This window comes from Anomaloglossus baeobatrachus, chromosome 7 (genome assembly GCF_048569485.1).
Source record: "Anomaloglossus baeobatrachus isolate aAnoBae1 chromosome 7, aAnoBae1.hap1, whole genome shotgun sequence".
NCBI lineage: Eukaryota > Metazoa > Chordata > Amphibia > Anura > Aromobatidae > Anomaloglossus > Anomaloglossus baeobatrachus.
Window position 1 is genome coordinate 98,687,568 of NC_134359.1, and position 18,635 is coordinate 98,706,202.

Consider the following 18,635-nt stretch of genomic DNA (forward strand, 5'->3'; position numbering starts at 1 on the left):
TTTAATAAAATTAAAATAATTTTAATAAAGCAAATCAATAACTTATTATAACCAGTTTTCACATTCTCTGTAGAAATTCATAAAAGCAATAAAGTGCGTCAGATTTTAAACTCCACATCATGGTCATCATCTCCATGCATAAGTCATAGATTAGCCTTATTGAATTACATTGTGGCTAATCTGTGTCCATATCTGCTGGCCAGTTTGTGGTTAAGAGAAGAGTGTTTAGTATTTATTTTTTCTTTGAAAAATCAGGAACAGTTGTGCCCATGGCAAATCTGTGCCAAGAGATGGCCTTAAAGCTTTACTAGTACTTTTAGTGGGGAATTGTTATGGAGTCCGAAAAGAGGTTCACAAATAAACGTGTAGCATGGACTAGTTATGCACATGCACCAGGGTGAATAATGGATCTACATTATTCCCCTAAAAAAAAAAAATTATGTATTTGGTTATATATATATATATATATATATATATATATATATATATATATATATATATATATATATATATATATATATATATATATATATATATATATATATATATATATATATATATATATTGAACATGCTTTAATTTTAAATTTTTTTTTTCTTGTTCTCTGCAGCTTTGGACTCCCCATCCGGAATTGACTTTTCTGAAATCACTACCAACTCCTTTACTGTGCACTGGATTGCTCCACGTGCAACAATTACTGGATATAAAGTGCTGTACCAGTTGGAAACTGCAAATGGTCATCCAAGAGTGGAAAGAATCCCACCATCTCGCAACTCTATCACCCTTACTAACCTCATCCCTGGCTCTGAGTATGTCGTGAGCATTATTGCTGTTAGTGGGTCTCAGGAGAGTACACCTCTTACGGGACAACAAGCTACTGGTACATGTTTGGCTTTTTATATTGTGGTTTTAAAAACAAAAAAAAAATTTATATATATATTACTCTTCACTAAGTGTATATATTTTTGTTTTTTTAGTGTCTGACATCCCAACTGATCTACAGGCAACATCTTCCTCCCCCAATTCCATCACTGTTACCTGGGATGCACCTGCAGTCAATGTGCGTTACTATAGAATTACTTCCTCTGAGAATGGTAAGATACCATTAAGTGTAAAGTTATGTATATTATGAATGATGATATAATATGATTTTAAAAAAATTATATTTTCTTTTTACTGTTCATACAGGAGGTCAGGGACCAGTTCAGGAATTTACAGTGCCTGGAATTTCCAATTCTGCAACTGTAAATAACCTGAACCCAGGCGTGAGCTACACAATTACAGTATACGCTGTCACCGGCCGAGGAGACAGTCCTGCCACCAGCAAACCTGTCACGATTGTATACGCCACAGGTAGATTTGTTGTAACAAATATTCTACTTTGTTCTGATCTATGAAACCTCTTGTGCACGATGGAGAGCCTAAAAGTGAAAACCTTTTAAAGGTCCTTTTGTTTTTGTCTTTTTAAATAACAGGTGTGGAACAGCCCAAAGAGATGAAGGTCACTGAGGTCCAAGATGAGAGCATCCATGTTAGATGGACACCACCTCCTGGCCCTGTCACTGGGTATAGAATTACTAGTGTTCCCAAAAGTGGTCAGGGTGAGACCGTTTCACAAATTGTACCTGCAGGTAAGGTTTAGTGCTCTAAATAAAGTATAATATAGATTGCTGTTAATTGTCATGAGTTCCGTAAATTGTTAATTCAACTCTTGATATTTTATGTAGAAATAAGTGTTTTCTAAAATGTAGGGGGGGATTTTGTGTGTTTAAAGCTTTCCTTCACTTTTTACAGATCAAACTGAAATGACCATTGTGGGGCTTCAACCAACTATTGAGTATGTGGTCAGCGTGTATGCCCAGGGTATAAATGGAGAGAGCGAGCCCCTTGTGGAGACTGCCGTTACAAGTGCGTATCCCCATACTGTGTTTTTAACTCTTTGATATTTGATGACCTGACGTGAATGTTTTTGGTGCACTTCATATTTTTACCATTCGTTGCCTAAGGATTCTACTTTGTGCCCATATCATAAAATATTTTATCCAAAATGTGATTTGACGTTCTCTTGACCGGACCGATGGACAGAAATCGGTCAACCATTTTGAATTGACGTTTTCAGCATACATGTCACAGCAGATTTCTTAGCCTACTTGACATTGCTTTTTACTAATTGCTTTTAGTAATAATGCAATAGTACAAATCATTAATTGCAGAGAGCAAATGCATAAATGGCTTTATAACTCTTATTAATAATTTAGGAACTCAACAGTTGCTCCATTCTTGCCACCAGCTTTTTTTTCTCTATATTTATAGCAATTTCAGATCTAGTGGTTCTGATTCTAATCTGCACTTCTTCATTTTTAAAAGAAACTAGTGCATTTAAGGCTTGACTCTCATTAGTGTATGGTATCCGATGCGAGAGCATCAGATGTGATATGCTAATGACCCTCGGTTCAGGCTCTTCTGCAAGCGTAAACCGAGTGTCATGCGACTGAAGCTGAGGGCAGAGGAGAGTGAGGAGTTAATCCCCCCCTCCCCCATGTTCTTTATTCTCAGCCTTTGCGTATATTTCACTGCACTGGGATAACATCCAGAGTGCAGTCCGATGTTTCTCTTGCACCCTTTCACTTGAATGGGTGCAAGTTATGCGGCTCTAGCAGGAAATCGAAGCATGTTGCAACTTTCCTCGCATCCAGATTCTGGATGCGAAAAAAGCTGACAAACTGCTGTGCTTCATTGACTAACATTGGTCAGAGTGCAATGCGAGATTTTCCCGCATTGCACTTGTCCGATTTTGAAACTCGTGTGAGCGTGCCCTAAAAGGGGTTTCCACTGGTTTGATGTTGATGCTCTGACCTACCCTTAGGAATAGTAATCAATTTCAGGTTGGTGGGGTCCAATATCTCCAGCGATCAGCTGTTAGTGGCTCCTCTTGCATTGATTGGTTGTAAACAATTTACAGAAAAGAACCCCAATAGCTCTGTCTCCCCGATTAGTTACAATGCTTGGAAACTGCAGAGCTGCTCACCTTTTTTTTTTCTTTTTTTTTTTTTTTTTTTTTTTTGTTTTAAATTATTTATTTATTTAGCTTCAGTCGATCCTTACTATTCTAAGTCTCACTATGCAATAATTGGACTCTTCCACTTATTTTGGATTTTTAACCTCTTTAAGACTGCTTTAATGTGTACCATAATCACTGATTATGGAAGGAGCAGCTTATTCAATGCTAGATGGTAGAGCATGGCACATGCCACCTGTGGGTGAAAATATAACATTCTTTCCTTCTGCTGCTTGTTTTTGCTGCTAACTGCTTATATGATTAATTTGCCTGACAGACGTTGACCGACCCAAGGGACTGACATTCCCAGAAGTGGGAGTTGATTCAATCAGATTGAATTGGGAGGTTCCAGAGGGTCAGGTTACTGGTTATCGAGTCACCTACTCAAGCCCTGAGGATGGAGTCAGAGAGTTGTTCCCTTCACCAGAGTCTGATGATGACACTGCAGAACTACACAGTCTCAGGCCAGGCACAGAATACACTGTGAGCATCGTGGCATTGCACGATGACATGGAAAGCAAGCCCCTGATTGGAGTCCATAGTACAGGTATCTGGGACGCATGACGTGTACCTTGTGTCCACCTCTTGTTGGCTCCTTCAGTCCTTTCTCGTTGTTGTCATTCACTTAGTGATACCCATTTGTGTCTCACCACTTTCCATATCCTTTCATATTCACTTTGTTTGCAAGGGTGTGTCTTTTAATGTTAAACCAACTTTTTAATGCAACCATGATGGTGAGGCTCGACGCGTTTAAGGTGGTAACTAAAATGTAACTTCATATTTTGATCTTGATGTTGCACTGCATGCTTTTTTATGCATGTTCTTCTATTTTTTTTTTTTTTTTCAATATATGTTCCTATATTAATCATTTGCTATTTGCTTTGCAGCAATACCTGCTCCAACAAATCTTCAGTTTTCTCAAGTGACCCCAACTGGCCTTACATTGAGCTGGCATGCACCTAGTGTCCAATTAACTGGGTACCGAGTGCGGGTGAATCCTAAGGATGGGCCCATGAAAGAGATCGATCTACCGGCTAGTACAACTGTTACCTCCATTACTGGCCTCATGGTGAGTTTCTGCTGCCAGCAAGGAAATTTCACTCCAATTGTGTATACTATAGGATGATCTTTTACTTTATTCTGGACACCTGCACACCAGAGCCAATATTATAGGAGGCCAGGTAACCTAAAATGGGAGCAGAAAATGGAGTATGTAGTGGAAACTAGAACAAGCATACTGGCAGCATGCCAACTGTATGCAGCCTTTGTCCTCAGTTAGATTAGGACCATGGCCAGTCGAAAAGCCCTTTGAAACTGTTGGCGGTGGCGGCTGGGCTGCGGTCGGTAAGAGCTTCAAATAATGGTATCCGGAGCCGGCACGTGCGCAGATTGAGCTTCTAGGCTCAATGACAAGCCAAGATCTCATCTGCGCACGTGCCACCTCCGGGCGCCATTTTCCTCAAGTCCGCTGCTGGGAGATCAGTGGGCCAGGGGCGGCACGTGCACAGAGCACCCCCCCCTCCCCAAGTAAGCTACATCTTAAGCCTCACCCCTCACTTTTTCCTCCCAAAAATTTGGGAGGGAAAGTGCATTTTATAATCCAAAAAATAAGGTGTATTCAGCTGATGCTTGTTTAATCCCCATTCAGAAAGTCCGTGCTTTACTTTGGGCCAATCACCCTTCCATGAAGACAAAAGTGTTCCTAAGCTATTTCTATTTTTGTTTTTTTTTTTTCTTTTTTTATTTTTAATTTTATTTAGTAGATCAGTGTTTTCCTACTAAGCTTACCCATAACCCAACAAGACCTGACACTTACAATAGAAAATGCAAACGGATTTCAGCTGTTTTAAGGCAGCAAAAACATATCAGAGCTAGTGTTCATGATAGTTCTTCATTGTCACCTGTCAAAATCTATTTTTTTCTGTAGAAATACATTAATGTCAACTTCAATATTTTAGTGACTTTTTTTTCATCATTTACTAGGTTGCTACCAAGTATGAAGTTCATGTGTATGCTGTCAAGAATGGACTTACGAGTCTTCCACTGCAAGGCACAATTTCTACCCTTGAAAGTAAGAATCTAGGCGTTATAACAAATAGTCCCGCCTCTCAAATTCTTAAAAAAATGTCGACAGACCCCTCACTATGTATCTTATACTTAGACTGTACATAACAATTTTTTTTAACTTTTTTTTTTTTTTTTTTTTTTTTTTTAAACTCTACCATGTCTGATTTTAATAAGTCACCATATTTATTCTTAGATATCAGTCCACCTCGTCGTCCTCGTGTTACCGATGTTACAGAAACTACAGTAACTCTTACCTGGCGCACAAAGACAGAAACCATCACTGGTTTCCTGATTGAAGCCGTACCTTCTGGAGGTCAGACGCCTATTCAGAGGGTGATCAAACCTGACGTTAGAACTTACACAGTCACAGGTAATGTTATATTCCTAATAAATCTTGGGTATTTTGTGTCCAGTATTGGTGGCCTAATTTACCATCGAGCCTCAACATCTCATAAAATCTTTATATATTTTAGGACTGCAACCTGGAACAGACTACAAGATATACCTTTACACCATAAATGACAATGCCCGCAGTTCCCCTGTCAGTGTAGATGTATCAACAGGTAAGGGCCCATTTACAGTAGCTGACCAGACTGTTTACATAAAGTGAATCTGCCAGCAGATTTTTGTTATCTGAAGACTGCATGCTGTAAGGGTTAACACAGAAAATCAAAGTCTCTTATCACCTGTGATATTGTTTACATGCAATGTTTGTTTTAGCACCAGTAGTCTATTATTGCTGTGACTAGCTGGCAAGCAGGCACTTGTCTGGCACGCACCCTGTTGTGATTAGCAGCTTCACTGTCTATAGACTTTGTATACAGAGCCTGGTATGGGCGGGGGCAGCTCTTTGAGCTCTGCTGCATTGCTAAATCTAAAATCTTTGATTGTGTCAGAACTGCTGCACCCAGTAATCTAAGTGATATATTGTTGGCTCCAGGGTCTCTCTGCTGTTCTCAGACGTGGTAGCAAAAACCTAGTGATAGAATCCCTTTTTAAATGACCACTGATCAGCAGTCATTAAATGATTTTAGGCAGGTCGACAACACTACTATGCATGCAGATCGATCATTTAAAATGATTGTTCTGTGTCCATAAAAATCATGTTATCCACTTGCTTAAAAATCCTTTTACAAGACATACTTTTTTGCTCCTTCAGTTGATTGCAGGCCTGTTTAGACAAGCTGATAATCGAGAACAAGAATGTTTTAGAAAGATTTTAAGCCTGCTTAAATGTACCTTAACTCTGTTGCATAATAAGCAATTCTGACACATAAATGGTAGTAAGTAGAGTTGGTGCAAATCAATTTGTAGATCTCATTCCATTGCCCACGACAGTGGTCTGTGGCTACTGCATGGGAGAGAGTAGCTCCTCTTGACTGTTGGCGTCCATGACGTCAGTGCCACAGTATGACACGCATGTCTCTAGGCACCAGGGTGGCTAATCAAGAGCCGTGAACGTCAGCAGGGAAGAGTCGGTTCTCCCTCTCCATGTAGCGGCCACAGACCACTGTCATAACTGAAGGAACGATGTGTGAATAGATTAAACTCTAGTATTAAGTGGCTTTCTCTTTTACCTTTGTATTGCGCAGATTTTCTCCCTTCAGAAACCTCTTCTAAACGTTCAAACTGTTTACTTTGCAGCTGTGGACAGCCCCTCTAATCTGCGCTTCTTGACCAGCACACCAAACTCCCTTTTGTTTTCCTGGCAACCTCCTCGCTCCCGTATTACAGGATACATCATTAGATATGAGAGAGTTGGTGGAGTGGCTAAAGAACATCAGCCTCGTCTTCCAGCAGGAAGCACTGAAGCCACCATCACTAGTGAGTATAACATTTTCCCTATTACATGCTTTACTGGTGTTTTACTGCATGGTTCTCCAACTTTAAAGGGAATCTGTCACCCTTTTGAGCTTTAGTTAATATGGGCATACAAGTTGTATACAGCTAAAATGAGTTATACCTGTATACCTTTTGGATGATGGCTTGTTTAGTAAAGAAGGGAATTTTGTTTACTTACCGTAAATTCCTTTTCTTCTAGCTCCTATTGGGAGACACAGACAATTGGGTGTATAGCTTCTGCCTCCGGAGGCCACACAAAGTATTACACTTTAAAAAGTGTAACCCCTCCCCTCTGCCTATACACCCTCCCATGCATCACAGGCTCCTCAGTTTTGGTGCAAAAGCAGTAAGGAGGAAACTTATAAATTGGTCTAAAATAAATTCAATCCGAAGGATGTTCGGAGAACTGAAACCATGAACCAAAAGAACAATTCAACATGAACAACATGTGTACACAAAGAACAGCCCGAAGGGAACAGGGGCGGGTGCTGGGTCTCCCAATAGGAGCTAGAAGAAAAGGAATTTACGGTAAGTAAACAAAATTCCCTTCTTTGTCGCTCCATTGGGAGACCCAGACAATTGGGACGTCCAAAAGCAGTCCCTGGGTGGGCAAAAGAATACACCAATAAAAAAGAGCCGACAACGGCTCCCTCTTACAGGTGGGCAACCGCCGCCTGAAGGACTCGCCTACCTAGGCTGGCATCTGCCGAAGCATAGGTATGCACCTGATAGTGTTTCGTGAAAGTGTGCAGACTCGACCAGGTAGCCGCCTGACACACCTGCTGAGCCGTAGCCTGGTGCCGCAATGCCCAGGATGCACCCACGGCTCTGGTAGAATGGGCTTAGAGCCCTGCAGGAATCGGAAGCCCAGAAGAACGGTAGGCTTCAAGAATCGGTTCCTTGATCCACCGAGCCAAGGTTGACTTGGAAGCCTGCGACCCCTTACGCTGGCCAGCGACAAGGACAAAGAGCGCATGAGAACGGCGCAGGGGCGCCGTGCGAGAATGTAGAGCCGGAGTGCTCTCACTGGATCTAACAAATGCAACTCCCTTTTCACATTGGTGAAATGGATGAGGACAAAAAGAAGGTAAGGAGATATCCTGATTGAGATGAAAAGAGGATACCACCTTAGGGAGAAATTCCGGGACCGGACGCAGAACCACCTTATCCTGGTGAAAAACCAGGAAGGGGGCTTTGCATGACAGCGCTGCCAACTCCGACACTCTACGGAGCGAAGTGACTGCCAATAGAAAGACCACTTTCTGCGAAAGACGTGAAAGGGAGACATCCCGCAGTGGCTCGAAAGGTGGTTTCTGAAGAGCCTTTAGCACTCTGTTAAGATCCCATGGTTCCAGCGGCCTCTTGTAAGGTGGGACTATGTGGCAAACTCCCTGCAGGAACGTGCGGACCTGCGGAAGCCTGGCTAGACGCTTTTGAAAAAATACGGATAGCGCCGATACTTGTCCCTTGAGAGAGCCGAGAGACAACCCCTTGTCCATTCCGGATTGAAGGAAAAGTGGGTAAGGCAAACGGCCAGGGGGTAAAACCCTGATCAGAGCACCAGGATAAGAAGATCCTCCAAGTCATATGATAGATCTTGGCGGACGTTGGTTTCCTGGCCTGTCTCATAGTGGCAATGACATCTTGAGATAAGCCTGAGGACGCTAGTAGCCAGTACTCAATGGCCACACAGTCAGGTTGAGGGCCGCAGAATTCAGATGGAAAAATGGCCCTTGAGACAGCAAGTCTGGTCGGTCTGGGAGTGCCCACGGTTGTCCCACCGTGAGGTGCCACAGATCCGGGTACCACGACCTCCTCGGCCAGTCTGGAGCGACGAGGATGGCGCGGCGGCAGTCGGACTTGATCTTGCGTAACACTCTGGGCAGCATTGCCAGAGGAGGAAATACATAAGGCAGTCGAAACTGCGACCAATCCTGAACTAATGCGTCCGCCGCCAGAGCTCTGTGATCTTGAGACCGTGCCATGAATGCCGGGATTTTGTTGTTGTGCCGAGACGCCATGAGGTTGGCGTCCGGCGTCCCCCAGCGGCAACAGATCTCTTGAAACACGTCCGGGTGAAGAGACCATTCCCCTGCGTCCCTGCCCTGGCGACTGAGAAAGTCTGCTTCCCAGTTTTCTACGCCCGGGATGTGAACTGCGGAGATGGTGGAGGCTGTGGCCTCCGCCCACAGCAGAATCCACCGAACTTCCTGGAAGGCTTGACGGCTGCGCGTGCCGCCCTGGTGGTTGATGTACGCGACCGCCGTGGCGTTGTCCGACTGTATGCGGATCTGCCTGCCCTCCAGCCACCGATGGAACGCCTTTAGGGCTAGGTACACTGCCCTTATCTCCAGAACATTGATCTGAAGGGAGGACTCTGTCGGAGTCCAGGTTCCCTGAGCCCTGTGGTGGAGAAAAACCGCTCCCCACCCTGACACTCGCGTCCGTCGTGACCACAGCCCAGGATGGGGGCAGGAAGGATTTTCCCTTCGACAGAGAAGTGGGAAGAAGCCACCACTGAAGAGAGGTTTTGGCTGCCCGAGAAAGGGAGACGTTCCTGTCTAGGGACGTCGCCCTCCTGTCCCATTTGCGGAGAATGTCCCATTGGAGTGGACGCAGATGAAAATGCGCAAAGGGGACTGCCTCAATCGCTGCCACCATCTTCCCCAGGAAGTGCATGAAGCGCCTCAAGGGGTGTGACTGGGCCCGAAGGAGAGAGTGCACCCCAGCTTGCAGCAAACGCTGTTTGTCCAGCGGAAGCTTGACTATCGCTGAGAGAGTATGAAACTCCATCCCGAGGTAAGTCAATGATTGGGCCGGAGTCAAATTTGACTTTGGGAAATTGATGATCCACCTGAACCTCTGGAGAGTCTCCAGAGCAACGGCCAGGCTGTGTTGACATGCCACCCGGGAGGGTGCCTTGACCAGGAGAACGTCTAAGTAAGGGATCACCGAGTGGCCCTGAGAGTGCGGGACTGCCACAACGGATGCCATGACCTTGGTGAAGACCTGTGGGGCTGTCGCCAGGCCGAAAGGCAGTGCCACAAACTGAAGGTGTTCGTCCCCAATGGCGAAACGCAGGAAGCGTTGATGCTCTGGTGCGATCGGCACATGGAGATAGGCATCCCTGATGTCGATTGATGCTAGGAAGTCTCCTTGTGACATCGAAGCGATGACAGAGCGGAGGTATTCCATGCGAAACCGTCTGGTTCTCACATGACTGTTGAGCAATTTGAGGTCCAAAACGGGACGGAATGATCCGTCTTTTTTTTTTTTTTTTTTTTTTTTTTTTTGGCGCCACGAACAGGTTGGAGTAAAAACCGCGACCACGTTCCTGAAGGGGAACGGGGATCACAACTCCTTCTGTCTTCAGAGTGTCCACCGCCTGAGCAAGTTCCGTTGCTGAGGTCTTTTTGGCTTGGATTGGGGTAAGGACGAGTCCTTTCCCTTAGATTGCTTAATAATTTCATCCAATTGCTCGCCAAACAATCGGTCGCCAGAAAAAGGCAAACCGGTCAAGAACTTCTTGGAAGCAGAGTCTGCCTTCCATTCGCGTAGCCACATGGCCCTGCGGACTGCCACCGAATTGGCAGATGCTACCGCTGTACGGCTAGCAGAGTCCAGGACGGCGTAGGACGAAAAAGCCGACGCCTGAGAAGTCAAAGACGCTACTTGCGGAGCAGAGGTACGTGTGACCGCATTAATCTCAGACAGACAAGCTGAGATAGCTTGGAGTGCCCACACGGCTGCAAAGGCCGGGGCGAAAGACGCGCCTGTGGCTTCAAAGATGGATTACATTAGGAGCTCTATCTGCCTGTCAGTGGCATCCTTGAGCGATGAACCGTCAGCCACTGCTACTACAGATCTAGCCGCCAGTTTAGAGACTGGAGGATCCACCTTGGGACATTGAGCCCAACCCTTGACTACGTCAGAGGGGAAGGGGTAACATGTGTCATTAAGGCGCCTAGAAAAGCGCTTGTCCGGAAAAGCTCTGTGCTTCTGGACAGCATCTCTGAAGTTAGAGTGATCGAAAAAAAAAGCACTCCGTGTACGTTTGGGAAACCTAAACTGGTGTTTCTCCTGCTGTGAAGCAGACTCCTCCACAGGTAGAGGCGGGGGAGATAGATCTAGCACCTGGTTAATTGACGCTATACGGTCATTTACTATGGCGTCCCCTTCAGGTGTATCAAGATTGAGAGCAACGTCAGGGTCAGAGCCCTGGGCTGCGACCTCTGCCTCATCCTCTAGAGAGTCCTCAAGGTGAGACCCCGAACAGCGTGATGAAGTCGGGGAAGATTCCCAGCGAGCCCGCTTAGCCGGTCTGGGACTGCGGTCCGTGCCGGAGTCCTCCACGTGATACCTAGGGGCCACCCCAGGAGCATGCTGCGGCGCAGACCGAGAGGGGCCTGGGGGCGATGACCCCGCAGTGCCTGGGGCCTGTGTAAGGGCCGGTCTGGACTGTAAGGCTTCTAGTATCTTAGCAGACCATTTGTCCATAGACTGAGCCATGGATTGAGAAAGTGACTCAGAGTTTCTCAGCTAAAACTGCAAACTCTGTCCCTGCCGCCTGGACAGGGGAGGCCGGCGGTTCTACCTGGGCCGAGGGTCCCACCAGTGCCCGAGGCTCCGGCTGAGCGAGTGCCACAGGGCCCGAGCATTGCTCACAGTGAGGGTAGATGGAACCCTGCAGGTAGCATAGCCGCACAAGAGGTACAGGTTGCAAAATAACCCTGTGTCTTGGCACCCTTGCACCTTGTGACCGACATGCTGTTCTCTCCTAGGAGAGTAATCACTGAGGGTATATAGCCAAAGGCTAAACACTGCGGCCGAACCTAGAAAATGTATACAAATATTATATATATATATATATATATATATTAATATAATATAATATAATATAATAAATATATATATATATATATATATATATATACATACATACATACATACATACATATATACATACATACATACATACATACATACATACATACATACATACATACATACAGTTCGGCACCCTAGGGGGACCAGCACCGTGTGACCGGTGTGGCTTACCGACCGCCCAGAGCGGTGTGTGTCCACCAGATTCCCTGCCTTGGGTCTCCCAGAGCTGCAGCCAGAAGTCCTCCACCGGCAGAATGTGTTTAAAACATGGCTGCCGGCGTTCTAAGAGGAGGAGGGAGCCGTGGGCGTGATCAATAAAGTGCGGGAATCTGGTGCCCCAGAGTGATGAGTGAGGGGGGAGGAGGACACTAAAGTATGCTCCAGCCCTCACAGTCGACATCAGGCCGACCGTCCCGCCCTTACCCCTGACTGGCAGGCCCGGGGGCGGGAGTTTAATGCACTAGGCCGCAAAAGCCGGGGACTAAATTTAATACCGCGGCCGGCAAGCAGGCGCGGTAGTCCCGGTCATCACACAAAAACAGCAGCCGCTGCAGCGTCTGAGACCAAGTGCTCCATGCACCGTCCCCAAGGGGACACAGAGTACCTTTTATGATGCAGGGCCTGTCCCTGATGATACTCAGTCTCCTGTCCGTCAGAATCCCACAGGGGCTGCGGAGGGAGCCCGGTCCCAGTGCCTCGATGACCGGTTAGGATCCCACTTCTCCCAGAGCCTCTAAGGGATGGGGAAGGAAAACGGCATGTGGCTCCAGCCTTTGTACCCGCAATGGGTACCTCAACCTTAACAGCACCGCCGACTTAGTGGGGTGAGAAGGGAGCATGCCGGGGGCCCTGTTAGGGGCCCTCTTTTCTTCCATCTGATACAATCAGCAGCTGCTGCTGACTAAAATGGGAGCTTGAGTGAATGTGTGCCTCCTTCAACACAAAGCATAAAACTGAGGAGCCCGTGATGCACGGGAGGGTGTATAGGCAGAGGGGAGGGGTTACACTTTTTAAAGTGTAATACTTTGTGTGGCCTCCGGAGGCAGAAGCTATACACCCAATTGTCTGGGTCTCCCAATGGAGCGACAAAGAAATTCATCTTTTACAGATTCGATCTTTCAGGCTATGGGGTGTGCACTGCCCAGAAGAGAAGACTGCCTCTGGTCTTCCTTGTACAAGATGTATCCTTCTCTTCCTTGGTGTCCCTGTTGGGTTAGGCACACTGCCTGAAATTCCCCAACTGCGTGTTTTGCCTGCAGTCTATCCCCTGTACCATTCCATCCTTCTGTGGGCACGGTCTTCAATTTTGATGTGCGCGGGAATTTTAAATGCCACATTAGACATCACAGGAGGGTGGAACAGTCCAGGGGAGCGACAACAGGCAGAATGCGCAAGCATGGGATTTCCAGCAGCACGCCTGACATCAGACACTAAGGAAGAGAAGGGGAGGTGGCATTATCTTCTGTGCAGCGCATGCCCCATAGCCTGGAAGAGCAAGGTTATAAAAGATGAATTTTATTGAACAAACCGACATCTAGGAGGCATACAGGTATGGCTAATTTCAGCTTTATATAATCTGTATTCCCATATTATCTCAAAATCCTCAAAAGGGTGACAGATTCCCTTTAACTGCAGTACATCAGTACCTTTTTGTTATAAGGTGATATGCACTGAAAAGGCAGAAATATGTAGTCAGCACAGCTGAACACGTGTTGTAATTTTGTATCCTTTTTGTTTTATTACCTTTTTATCAGACTTGGAGCCTGGTGTAGAATACATTATCTATGTCATTGCTGTAAGGAATAACCAGAAGAGTGAGCCTCTTGTTGGCCGGAAGAAGACAGGTATTTAAAATTAACCCTCATCTGAAAGTAGCATAGATGAACTACTGTCAACCCCTCACCAAAAGTACCATACATGTACTGTGGCCGTAGCCACCTTCCCCCCCCCCGCTAACGAAAAGTAGTATACCTTACTGTGGTGGGAATTAACCTGTACTGCTGACATGGCCCAAAACATTAAAAAAAATGCAGAGACACTGAATAATCCAGACTTAAAGGGAGCCTGTGACTATATTTGTCCCTTTATAAACTGTGACCACCATCAGCAAGTCCTTTATATACAGTATTCTAGAATGCTTTATGTAAGTGCCCAAGCCACTCTGTATAACATAAAAAAAGACCTTTATTATACTCGCCTGCAGGGCGGTCTGGTCCAATTGACGTTGCTGGTCTCTGGTCTGGGGCCGCCTCTATCCTGTGCAGTCGCCGTCCTCCTTCCTAGCCACGTGTGGATGACTCCTCCTACATCATCCACACAGTGGCCTCCATGGTGATCCTGCACATTTCTCTTTGCCGTGCTGAATGCAGATCAAAGCATTGTAGTGCGCATTCGCAGGCGGTCTGAACCTTTTCTCGCGCCTGCACATTACAGTACTTTGCTCTCAGCAGGGAAGATCAAGGTGTACATAATCAGCAGCACAGTTGAGGCTTCTGTATGGTTGATGTAGGATGCATCATGCACACGGAGCTATCAAGGAGAACAGCCATGAATGGAAGAGAGCAGGCGCTTGACAGAGACCAGCGACTCCCATCGGACATGACCCCCAGGTGAGTATAATTAAGGTGTTTTTTTTACTTTATACAGAGCGGCCGGGGCTCTTATATACAGCATTCTAGAATAATTATATAAGAGCCCACTGGTGATGGCCACAGGTTAGAAGGGAAAATCCTGGTCACCGGCTCCCTTTTAACGGAGAGCCACATGGCTTACAGCGCATTGCAATTTACACGCTGCTTTCCTTCCCCCAACTATTTATTGCCTGTTGCGCTTATAAACTTTAAGGCATAATCTGTGTGGTGGTTGTGACTGAATTAATCATAAATGATGGTAATATATGATGTAAAAAGGAAAAACTTGTATTCTTAGTCATACCTCTGTTCTATCAAGTGCTGATTTTCAGAATGAGCCCTAAAGGAACATAGCTTAATTCCTTATTGTTAATCGAAATCTTTAACATGAATAATAAAGATTTAACCCTGCAACAATACTGACAAATGCAGAGCTTAATTCTGATTAATTCTAAGTTCTGTATTTGGGGGTAGTATTTAATTATCTATTTCCTCACTAAACTAAATGATGTCTTGGTATGTTCACACGTCCAGTATTTGCCGCAGCAAAATCTGCTGCAAATACTGATGTGTTTAGATGAAACACTATGTAAAATAATGTGGGGTTTTTTTTGTCATTTTTCTGCGTGTCTTTGATTTTTTTTTTCCCATTCATTTGGGTAAAAAAATACTGAAAATTGACATTCTGCAGATCTGAAATTTGATTTTTCAAGGAAAAAAATAAGCAATGTGTGCAAAAGATTTTAGGAATCTTATTCACTTTGGTAGTACAGTAAAATGCTGAGGTTTTTTGTTTTTTTTTTGGGGGTGTGGGTTTCAGGGCAAAATTGCAACGTGAGAACATACCATAAGGATGAGATTGCTTTATGTCATTTTTAAAATTTCTCTTTAAATGTGTGAATTCCCCATGTACAAGCTGAAATATTCTTTTAGCAAAAAGTGCAGTGTGTATCTGTGCGTCAGTAATGAATGTTTCAACTGTATTCTTGGATGACTTGGTAGATTTAAAGTCTCATCTAATCTTCTCAGTACCATGTCTCCTAGACACAGATTTGGAGACAGCAAATCATTGCTGCTGCTTGCTTTAACTAATGCTTTGCTTTTATTGCTCCTAACACTTTTTTTGGCCAGACGAGATCCCTGTACTGGTAACCCTCCCTCATCCTGGCCAAGGCCCTGAAATACTCGACGTTCCCTCTGAAGCCGAGAAAACTCCCTATATCGCACAGACAACGTTTGACAATGGTAATGGTATCCAACTTCCAGGCTCTGTTAGACCATCCAATCCTGCTCATGAAGGAAAGGTCGTTGAGGAACATGGCTTTAGAAGTCCCGTTGTGCCCACCACTGCTTCCCCTGTGAGACCAGGGCTATTTACACCAGAGAGGTACCCAGATGTGATTGACAGACACCATCTCCCTAGAGGAGATTTCGATGGGCCTTATCCTCATGGCCTTGGACCTCAGATAAATGAGACTGGAGTGCAGGAGGTTTCCTCACACACCACGATTTCATGGAGACCTCTTTTGGAGACCACTGAATATGTCATCTCTTGTCATCCTGTGGGGCAAGAAGAAGCTCCCATTGAGGTAAAGTTCCTGAATTCTAAATATATATTTATAAACCAAAATAATGAATAACCGGAGTACTAAAGCAAAAAGAACCAACTCCTAAAATAATTTCAATAAATATTCAATATTAAAATAGTAATTATAAAAAGCTATATAGCGTCTCAAAATGTCCACTCTGTACAGACTGGTCAAGTGGGGTGAGTGCAAAATAGGGTAGAGACTATTAGTGAGATGAGTAATGGTATCTTACTTAAAGTTGATAAATCCACTATAGTAGTTGATATTTAGGGTAGTAGCACTAATTGTTATAGGAGGGTACTATCCCTCCCTATCACCTACCTACCAGTGGAGGTGCACCATAAAGCTCGTCGTCGTCTCTCCCTGTTCTATCCCTACAACCCGCCAGTTGCCAGGCAAACACCCGCCACCAAGATAAGATAAATAGTGCTAAACGTCTCAAGTCAATATGATAATTCACTATGGTTACCATAAATATAGCAACCATTACCCAGCTGAACAGACCATTCAATCTGTACAGCCGTGAAAAAAGGCAAGGTTAATATATTATCAATAACCGAGCTAGGCCTTAAAAATTGATAACATCAAATCCCAGCAGGGATGACTTATCTGCCAGGACCATCCAGCGAAGTATCTGACGCGTTTTCCCCTATACATTTAATTATGGGTTCATCAGGTGACGTTCAATGGTTTCAAGTCCAAAGAGGCCCTCTCAAATGTTATGGTGCAATTGCAACCATGGGGCGACATCAGTGGCCTACAGAAAGGCAGGTTGTCCTCCATACAGTGACTGGTTGCACTAGCAGTGTATAAGACCCGACTGTGCCGGCCACCTGCAGAATAAATCTTATTCTACAGGTGGCCAACACAGTCGTTGCTAGTGCAACCAGTAACTGTACGGAGGACGACCTGCCTTTTAACTGTAGGCCATTGATGTCGCCTCATGGTTGCAAGTGCACCATAACATTTGAGATGGCCTCTTTGGACATGAAACCATTGAACTTCCCCTGATGAACCCCTAATTAAATGTATGGAGGGGAAACACGTCGGGTTACTTCGCTGGATGGTCCTGCCATCAATTTTTAGGCCTAGCTTGGTTATTGATTTATATATTAACCTTGCCTTTTTTCACGGCTGTACAGATTGAATGGTCTGTTCAGCTGGGTTATGGTTCCTATATTTATTGTAACCATAGTGAATTGATCATATTGACTTGAGACGTTTGGCACTATTTATCTTATCTTGGTGGCGGGTGTTTTCCTGGCAACTGGTGGGTTGTAGGGAGAGACGACGAGGAGTGGAGGGGGGGGTGTACCCAAAACTTTATGGTGCATCTCCGCTGGTAGGTAGGTGATAGGGAGGGATAGTACCCCCCCCTATAACAATTAGTGCTGCTACCCTAAATATCAACTACTATAGTTGATTTATCAACTATGTAAGATACCATCACTCGTCTCACTAATCGCCTCTACCCTATTTTGCACTCGCCCCACTTGACCGCTTTGTACTGAGTGGACATTTGAGAAGCTATATAGCTTTGTATAATTACCATTTTAATATTGAATATTTAATCAAATTATTTTAGGAGTTGGTTCTTTTTTTAATTTGTTTAATATATTTACCATGTTCAATTTTATATGTAGGAAGTCTTTGGTCTATTTGAATACTTTAGCTAGCAAGACCACATGTTGCATAATTCCATAAGATGGCTGGTGTGACTTTCAGTTCTCTGGTGCCAATAGGGGAAAATAGAACATTTTTAGAAATAAATTAATACATATATGTTACACAGTTATTTTGTAAACTGGTATCTGATCTGCAGTCAGGATGTTATGGAGCAGGAGGAGCTGGTCAGACTGAAATACATTTTTGTAGAAAAAGTTTCAATGGAACTTGCATATTTCAGTTAATTGAAATCCCGGGTGTTTTAGCCCAGTGGTCAGTCTTGTTCAATTTCGCCTTGCCTGTATGAATGTGCATGTAGAGATAGCTGTCAATCACTGAGTAGGACCGCCCACTGGACTCATGCAAACAAACACCAGGGATCTTACTGGATAAAAGAAGGATTTTTGTGTACTCACAGTAAAATCTTTCTCGGAGTCTTCATTGGGGGACACAGGACCATGGGTGTATGCTGCTGTGACTAGGAGGCTGACACTAAGTAGACATAAAAAAGTTAGCTCCCTCCCTAGCAGTGTACACCCTGAGCCGGAGGCGGATCTATGCCAGTTTAGTGTACAAGCAGTAGTAGGAGAAACCTGAACAACCATAACTAATCAAGGTAATAACAAGAAACACACAGTATCTTATTTAAACATATACTGTATATAAATCTAACTATATATATATAAGAACATAAATAAGCCGGGTACAGAAGAACGTGGTTCCATAAAGAAGCAGTAACATCCGGCAACGAAGAGCAACCCAATATCCAGACAGGGTGGGTGCTGTGTCCCCCAATGAAGACTCTGAGAAAGAGATTTTACGGTGAGTACACAAAAATCCTTCTTTCTCGATCGCTTTCATTGGGGGACACAGGATCATGGGACGTCCAAAAGCAGT

The 18,635-nt window shown here is 44.6% G+C and overlaps 1 protein-coding gene across 5 annotated transcripts in view; it reads left to right on the top strand.

The window, feature by feature from the left end:
- FN1 (fibronectin 1) overlaps positions 1 to 18,635 on the top strand; it is a 109,723-nt gene that overhangs the window by 79,372 nt on the left and 11,716 nt on the right. For 2 of the 5 annotated variants that reach the window (XM_075317523.1, XM_075317526.1), the window contains 13 exons: positions 611 to 880; positions 978 to 1,094; positions 1,189 to 1,353; positions 1,476 to 1,631; positions 1,795 to 1,908; positions 3,336 to 3,605; positions 3,946 to 4,127; positions 5,042 to 5,129; positions 5,319 to 5,495; positions 5,599 to 5,688; positions 6,770 to 6,949; positions 13,609 to 13,698; positions 15,616 to 16,073. In XM_075317523.1, coding sequence (XP_075173638.1) covers positions 611 to 880; positions 978 to 1,094; positions 1,189 to 1,353; positions 1,476 to 1,631; positions 1,795 to 1,908; positions 3,336 to 3,605; positions 3,946 to 4,127; positions 5,042 to 5,129; positions 5,319 to 5,495; positions 5,599 to 5,688; positions 6,770 to 6,949; positions 13,609 to 13,698; positions 15,616 to 16,073 — 2,357 coding nt within the window. The remainder of the gene's footprint in view (positions 1 to 610; positions 881 to 977; positions 1,095 to 1,188; positions 1,354 to 1,475; positions 1,632 to 1,794; positions 1,909 to 3,335; positions 3,606 to 3,945; positions 4,128 to 5,041; positions 5,130 to 5,318; positions 5,496 to 5,598; positions 5,689 to 6,769; positions 6,950 to 13,608; positions 13,699 to 15,615; positions 16,074 to 18,635) is intronic. The other 3 variants (XM_075317525.1, XM_075317527.1, XM_075317524.1) reach the window with 2 other exon arrangements.